General features: G+C 36.4%; 1 protein-coding gene across 2 annotated transcripts in view; it reads left to right on the top strand.

Moving 5' to 3' along the window:
- The first annotated feature begins 501 nt into the window (after positions 1-501).
- prrt4a (proline rich transmembrane protein 4a) overlaps positions 502-8,763 on the top strand; it is an 11,201-nt gene continuing 2,939 nt past the window's right edge. Inside the window, exons 1-4 of one of the 2 annotated variants that reach the window (XM_016515133.1) lie at positions 502-723; positions 4,531-4,566; positions 4,601-5,094; positions 6,559-6,702. In XM_016515133.1, the coding sequence (XP_016370619.1) occupies positions 575-723; positions 4,531-4,566; positions 4,601-5,094; positions 6,559-6,702 (823 nt within the window). In that variant the 5' untranslated portion in view covers positions 502-574. Of the gene's footprint in view, positions 724-981; positions 1,275-4,530; positions 4,567-4,600; positions 5,095-6,558; positions 6,703-8,763 lie in introns of those variants that run through there. The other variant, XM_016515132.1, reaches the window with a different exon arrangement.

An 8,763-nucleotide genomic window follows, 5' to 3' on the forward strand; every position in this document is an offset into this window, starting at 1 on the left:
AGCTTGCACTGCAGCAGCTGTCAGATCATTTGACATAAATCTAAGCAGTCTAATGGAATTGCAAACTTCTGCAATTATGTTATTAATAAGGACTGATCCATGTTAATTATGCAAAATATACAGCATTTGTCTGTGTAAAAGTATGCACTGTGAAGTATTTCTGTGTGTTTGGTGGCTGTCCTGTTCTGTGAGGTACATTTTTTTCTGAGTTGGAGGGGATCAAATAAGACTGATGGTGTGTAAATTCAGAGCTCTGGCTGTAATATGCCACTCAACACTCAACCTTCAGTGCCACTGTTGGAGAACTAATATGTCCAATTTCATGTAAAGATACATATATTTGACATTAGAGATTCATGATATATCAGTACATTATCAGTTATATATGATACATTAAATAAAATAACAGATATTAGCTGATAACTGTTATATTATGCATCCCTAATTTCAGTATTATCAGATTTTTATTGGATATTTATTTTTAATATATTTTTTAAATAGTGCAGAATGTGAGAGTCAACTGGAGACAACTTGGTGATATTGTGAGGAGTAACATCTTCAGAGGAGTGTCAGCATGACCCCTCACAGTGAAGCTCTACTGCTGGTCTTCAGTGTCTCACTGTATGGTAGTCTGTGTGCTGCATCTTTAAATAGAAATGAAAGAGCCCACTTTTGGGCTAGCGTGGACCCAGAGCCAGCTACCAGCTCACCATGGACGTCTCGATCAACAGAAATGGACATGACAAGTCCAACCGATGTATTACATTCAGATGGGACTAGCAGAGACCTTGGGGTGGACCCTTCAGTTGATCAAAACTCCTATGTCACAATGGAGGATCATGGTTTGTCAAGACTTCCAGCCTCAAGAACACCATGGATCAAAACTTTGACTTCTACTCAGATTGAACCTCCTTCAGATATCCAGAACGATGAAGAGGGACCTCAAACAGAGGCATTTGATTGGCCAAATTTTAGTAAGCAAGGCAATATGGAACAATCTTTTAAATCATCTTCACTGGCAACACTACAGCCTTTTTCTTCTCAGGCCTGGAGTACCAAATCCAAGACACCTATTGCTTGGAATACAGAGACATACACACCTCAGAGTCCTGCTGAAACTAGATTTAGCACCTACCAGACACTGTGGAAGTCCTCTGGTGCTACTCAGACACCATATGCCAGAGGAACTTTAGATGGTACCACTTTGCCAAGAGGGCTGACAGACAATCTGCAGCCATCTGAGGAAACAAAGGATTTGACAGATGCTCCTGCAGGTAATCAAATTAATGATACATCAGAGCCAACTCTGAACATGATAGTGTGTGAATGTATATCTATGTACGAAATACATGCAAAACTTTGCAAAACAAAAAACTTAAATCAAATGATTTTCCATGTTGGATCATGACGATTCATGATGTTTTGGTGCTCATGACTGAGCATAACCATGCTTAACTGATAAAGCTGATATGTCAGTTTAATACAGACATCACTGAAAATAGTCATACAAATAATCACAATAATCATAGTAAGTCAATTGGTGTAACCATTCTGATGGATTCTGTTCAGTGAAGGAATTGTCAGACTGATTCAAACCAGTTACTTGGCTAATAATAGTAATTTGTTTGTGAATCTGACTCTGGTCGTGCTGTACGTTTTTGATTCACTAAAAAGAATCGGCTCATAAGAGTCACTTGGGCGTGAATCATACTACATGTGCACTGTATTTTTTTGATTCACTAAAAATATTTGGCTCATAAGAGTCATTTGTTCATGAATCGGACTACTTATGATGCTTTTGATTAACAAAAAAATCGGCTCAGGAGAGTAATTTGTTTGTGAATCTGATTACTCTGGTTGCACTGTATGTTTTTGATTCACTAAAAAGAATCGATCCATAAGAGTCATTTGTTCATGAATCGGACTACTTATGACACTGTATGTTTTTGATTCACTAAAAAAAATCGGCTCAGAAGAGAAATTTGTTTGTGAATCTGATTACTCTGGTTGCACTGTATGTTTTTGATTCACTAAAAATATTATAATCTGTTTATATTCTCTGAGCCCTAACTAGTCCTCTCACAACTAGCTTTTTATGGGCCTGCCCCAGTTTGTGTTCTCTCGGGGTGTGTTTTAATAAGGATTGATCTACATCCTGCTCATTCTGTCTGACCACACACATGGGTGCGTCCCAGCGGACCATCCATCCTGGATTCACTGATGGGGAATGGCTTTAAATATGTATTGAGTGTTTATATGCTCTGAATATGAAATAGAGTGTTTGCCCAGCTATTGCCACTCACTCATTTACCCACATTGATTTACATGCCAATGGGATCAGCTAATAAAATGCAACACCATAATTCATAAAAGCACAAAATGTCTGAGAGTCTGCCTGAGGAATTGTATTTTATATATACCTGTATATAAAAACAGTTTTTAAAATTGTTTTTGAAAGAAGTTTCTTATGCTTACCAAGGCTGCATTTATTCTTTATGATTTATGAAAAATCAATAATATTGTGACATATTATTACAGTTTAAAATAATTGTTTTTTTTAAAAAATGTATTCTTATCAGCAACTTTGGTGCTGAATAAACATTTCTTATGATTATCAGTGTTGAAATCATGTTGCTGCTTAATATTTTTGTGCAAACCGTGATGCATTGTTTTTTCAGGGTTCTTTGATGATTATGAAGTTAAAAAAACAGCATTTATTAGAAACAGAAACCTTTTGTAAATTATAAATGTCTTCACTACACTTTTGATCAATTCAATGAATCCTTGCTGAATAAAAAAAATCACATTTTAGCTGCTTATCATTAAAATAACCCTACTTGAAGGGTCTTTTCCCTTGTCCATTTCAAACCAGTCCATGTTATTTTATTTATTACTTTGCAAGATTTTAGATTTTTATTTATTTTTTTTATCTTTAGAATGCTTTGTCTCAATCCACCATAAGGGAAAACAGCAGCAGTCACTCTTGTGGTCTTTAGAGCTGTGATTTATTGCTGCATATTGATCTCTGACTCTCTCTGAGGGATTCAGAAAATTACGTTCAATATTGTATACTGATTTGCTGAACTGAATTGGGATGAGAGGCTCATCCTCTTCTATTTAGATCTTTGAATGTACTGTAAACATGTATTTTTTTTTTACTTTTTAGGAGCATCACTGCAGTAGATGCCCTGCCTCTGATACTCAATGATGTAAGAGAAAGGAAGTCAAACACCTAACATGGCTAATCCAGCTCTGGAAACTAGAGGCACAGCTTAACCGAATCAGAAGAGAGGGATCAGACACCTGAAGAGAGAGAGAGAATGGAGATGGGATACTAAAAGGGGGTGTGTCAGGCAGCAAGTGTGTGTGTCCCTGCAAAAAGCATAGATGGGTATGTGTGTGTGTTAGAGAGAGAGAGAGAGAGAGAGCACTAAAACACACACGCGTGCGCAGGCACAGACAGGATCAAATCTTTTCTGCTGCAGGACGGGAGGCAGAAGGATTACTCCTATTTTAGACTCTTCATCCATGCGTCCCGGGGTGAGCACATCTCTTCTGGCACAATCAAACTTTGTGTTTGTGCATGTATGTGTATGTGAGTTCAGTTGCTTTTGTGTGAAAATGTGTCACTGGATGCTGAAGAGAAGATGCATTAAACAGTGCTGCACTGGTTGGTAATGTAGACCAGCATCCCGCTCTCTATTGCTGAAATATAAATGATAAATGTTGCATGCACTTCGGGAGGCAAAAATAAGAGGAAAGAGTGTTGAGAATTGCAAAAAGGCGAGAAAAGAAAAGATTCTTGTGAGTTAAGAAGCAGAGCTTGCACTGCAGCAGCTGTCAGATCATTTGACATAAATCTAAGCAGTCTAATGGAATTGCAAACTTCTGCAATTATGTTATTAATAAGGACTGATCCATGTTAATTATGCAAAATATACAGCATTTGTCTGTGTAAAAGTATGCACTGTGAAGTATTTCTGTGTGTTTGGTGGCTGTCCTGTTCTGTGAGGTACATTTTTTTCTGAGTTGGAGGGGATCAAATAAGACTGATGGTGTGTAAATTCAGAGCTCTGGCTGTAATATGCCACTCAACACTCAACCTTCAGTGCCACTGTTGGAGAACTAATATGTCCAATTTCATGTAAAGATACATATATTTGACATTAGAGATTCATGATATATCAGTACATTATCAGTTATATATGATACATTAAATAAAATAACAGATATTAGCTGATAACTGTTATATTATGCATCCCTAATTTCAGTATTATCAGATTTTTATTGGATATTTATTTTTAATATATTTTTTAAATAGTGCAGAATGTGAGAGTCAACTGGAGACAACTTGGTGATATTGTGAGGAGTAACATCTTCAGAGGAGTGTCAGCATGACCCCTCACAGTGGAGCTCTACTGCTGGTCTTCAGTGTCTCACTGTATGGTAGTCTGTGTGCTGCATCTTTAAATAGAAATGAAAGAGCCCACTTTTGGGCTAGCGTGGATCCAGAACCAGCTACCAGCTCACCATGGACGTCTCGATCAACAGAAATGGACATGACAAGTCCAACCGATGTATTACATTCAGATGGGACTAGCAGAGACCTTGGGGTGGACCCTTCAGTTGATCAAAACTCCTATGTCACAATGGAGGATCATGGTTTGTCAAGACTTCCAGCCTCAAGAACACCATGGATCAAAACTTTGACTTCTACTCAGATTGAACCTCCTTCAGATATCCAGAACGATGAAGAGGGACCTCAAACAGAGGCATCTGATTGGCCAAATTTTAGTAAGCAAGGCAATATGGAACAATCTTTTAAATCATCTTCACTGGCAACACTACAGCCTTTTTCTTCTCAGGCCTGGAGTACCAAATCCAAGACACCTATTGCTTGGAATACAGAGACATACACACCTCAGAGTCCTGCTGAAACTAGATTTAGCACCTACCAGACACTGTGGAAGTCCTCTGGTGCTACTCAGACACCATATGCCAGAGGAACTTTAGATGGTACCACTTTGCCAAGAGGGCTGACAGACAATCTGCAGCCATCTGAGGAAACAAAGGATTTGACAGATGCTCCTGCAGGTAATCAAATTAATGATACATCAGAGCCAACTCTGAACATGATAGTGTGTGAATGTATATCTATGTACGAAATACATGCAAAACTTTGCAAAACAAAAAACTTAAATCAAATGATTTTCCATGTTGGATCATGACGATTCATGATGTCGGCTCAAAAGAGTAATTTGTTTATGAATCCGATTACTCTTAAGACACTGTATGTTTTTGATTCACTAAAAAAAACTAGTAAAAAAAACAAGAGTAATTTGTTCATGAATCGGACTACTTATGACACTGTATGTTTTTGATTCACTAAAAAAAATCGGCTCAGAAGAGAAATTTGTTTGTGAATCTGATTACTCTGGTTGCACTGTATGTTTTTGATTCACTAAAAAGAATCGATCCATAAGAGTCGTTTGTTCATGAATCGGACTACTTAAGACACTGTATGTTTTTGATTCACTAAAAAAAAACAAGTAAAAAAAAGAGTAATTTGTTCATGAATCTGACTATACAGTAAGTGCACTGTTTGTTTTTGATTCACTAAAAAAAATCGGCTCAGAAGAGAAATTTGTTTGTGAATCTGATTACTCTGGTTGCACTGTATGTTTTTGATTCACTAAAAAGAATCTATCCATAAGAGTCGTTTGTGCATGAATTGGACTACAAGTGCACTGTATGTTTTTGATTCACTAAAAAGAATCGGCTCAGAAGAGTAATTTGTTTGTGAATCCAATTACTCTGGTTGCACTGTATGTTTCTGATTCACTTATGATTTGGCTCAGAGTCATTTGTGTTTATAGACACAATTATAGACTACAAGTGCCACATTGTATGTTTCTGCATGCAGACTTCAAGGACAACTCAGTAGAAAATAACTTATTGTCATTATTTCACAGTACAATTTTTTTTTTTTCTACATTGCTTTTAATACAATAAGAAAATCTACTCATTCACTTATTCAAATACTCAGGTACAATATGATATGATACTTGAAACACTGATAATGACATTTTAAACTGAATAAAATGTGTAAATGTACACATCAGAATTTTGTCATAAAGTGATATTGGTATCATTGCACTTTTACTGCATCTATTTGGTAATGCTGTTTTGGCATAATAGCTTCCGCTTAATGCCTGCGTCAGTATAGTGCATCCTCATTGTGCTCTTAGCTTACTCTGCTTGCTGTTCCTCAAGCTGCAGTGAAAACATCAGTATTCCAGCAGCGAACAAGCCATTCATCACTGCAGATGTGAGTGGGATACAAGCCCCCTAGCGACTCATTGTGAAACTTAATGCAATTTACAGCTTCTTTTGTATGAATCTTTTGGATTAAAGTTTGGCTGAGGATTATGGGTATAAAACAAGAACAAAAACAGGTTTAAATCAAATTATATGGTTTCTCTTTGAGCTAGCATTAGCTCTCAGTTCTGCTTGCTTGACAACAGGTTTACAATCCTATTTTCTCTCTCTCTCTCTCAGATAGTCTGACAGATCCGACTCTCAATGTGACAAATCCTGACCCTGAAAGAGAGGAGCGCAAGGGTGTTGACCAAGTGAAAAAGGACCAAAATGGCCAATTGACCACCACTGTGATCAAGGTCACTGAAACCTATCCGGAAGCAGGTACTGAAGCATTCATGGTCAGAATGACCTCTATTCTAACACATGATCTTATTCTGTTGGTGAGCAGAGAGCAAGAGCTTAGTTCTTCACAATGCTTCTAAATGTATATGCATCTGACAGATTGCAAGAAAAATGTATTTAAAAAATGAAGGTTTGCAATAGTTGAACCCAGGGTTTTGCATACAGTATGTAACCAGTTTTGTCATTTTGGCCTCACGCAAAAACAAACACAACCTTGTACTTGTAGTGTACTTGATTCACATGCAAATTACTATTATGAGCCAATTCTTTTTAGTGAATAAAAATGTTTTTGAGTCTCTTGTGCTTACAACGGCTACATTTATTTGAGAATACTTAAAATTTAAAATAACTGGTTTTAATATATTTTCTGTCTCAGAAATAAGATAAAACTAGCAGAAACTGCAAGGTGAGCTATGAAAGCTAATGCTGGATCTTAGGGGTTTAGAAAGTGCAGCTAATGAGATTTTGATTAAATATTGCATGATCTCTTCATTAACACTTTTCCCCTTATTTTGTTGCCCTTGTGGACAAAGTAAACCTGTCGTTTTTGACCACCCAAAGACATATTAAGGGTGGTGGTACTGAAATCTCTTCCTATGCACAAAGGTCAATCATTCAATCTTAAGAGGGGAAAACTCAAGCCAGATTCTCTGACCTTAATTAACACATGCTAAAGGCTAATGCTGACTCAGAGATTCAGCCCCAGTGTATTCTGGATCGTTACTCAAGTGGAAACACTTACTAATAATCTATATTAATCAATCAACCCTTCAATAAGCAATGAAGTGCCTTTTGATCCACAATTAGAGCAGGGTTTTGGTAAAAATGAGGCTGTATTCAGAAACACAAGCTTGCTACATAGAGCCACACCTCCTCACTTCCACGCACAGGTATTTAAGTGATGTAATGTTATGAAAGTGTGTCAGTTACTAGTTTTTAAATAGTCACACTCACGAGAACGGCAACAGGGTCAATGCCCTCTTATCTGTGCCGTATGTGAATGTGTGTCAGAGCTGAAGTGCGACCCATTTACAACAGCCTAGTTCCACATCTCTCTATAGCTAATGAACACAGTCACTGTTTTATATATTTACGGCTGATGGTGTATCTTCTTATATTAATGCTGAGATTCATGACCCTGGCTTACATACTGGAGCAATGCACAGCTATCTACTTAACTTTTTTTGAGATAATTTGTATTCTTCTAGATACAGGATTGTTATGTGAAACATCAGCGTGTGGTTTGTTGTGTGTTTTCTCAGCGACTTAAATACCTCTTGTGTTGTATCAAGTGTAACGTCATCATATGCCTAAAAAAAAACTTCATAAGCTGCTTGTGGAGAATATTAGCTTAGTGCTTTGTGAATATAACCTCATGAGTGCATAAACAGACTAAATCTACTTTAAAGCTGCATTACAAATCTTACACCATTTGAAAGGCAGCATTCTATAACTATAACAGTTAGTAATATGAAATGGTTCATTCAGGATTGTTTTGTTCATTAAAGTAATTTTGTAAAAAAAAAAAAAATGAAAATGTTTTTATTTAGCCTATTGTTTTCCTGGGTTTTTAGTGCAAAGTCTAACAAGTGTGCTAAAAATCTTAACTAAATATGTAATTAATAATATAAATAATTGAAAAAGAATGTTTGTGTTGTGGTTTCTTGTTACTGGTATGATCAATGTTATAAACTTTAATTTTGAAAATACAGTGAGTTCCAACAGTGAATGTTCCAATGCTCATCTATACAACATTGTTTAATGTTTGTGTGAAATATTTTTTAAACAAAATTACTGTTATATTTTATGCATACTTATACAGCTGGTAAAATAAGTATTGAACACATCACCATTTTTCTCAGTAAATATATTTCTAAAGGTGCTGTTGACATGAAATTTTCACCACATGTCGGTAACAATCCAAGTAATCCATACATACAAAGAAAGCAATACAAATAAGTTCAGAAATTAAGTTCTGTGTAATAAAGTAGAATGACACAGGGAAAGAGTATTGAACACATGAAGAAAGGGAGGTGCAAA

This window comes from Sinocyclocheilus rhinocerous, unplaced genomic scaffold (assembly GCF_001515625.1).
Source record: "Sinocyclocheilus rhinocerous isolate Xijiao unplaced genomic scaffold, SAMN03320098_v1.1 scaffold717, whole genome shotgun sequence".
Taxonomy (NCBI): domain Eukaryota; kingdom Metazoa; phylum Chordata; class Actinopteri; order Cypriniformes; family Cyprinidae; genus Sinocyclocheilus; species Sinocyclocheilus rhinocerous.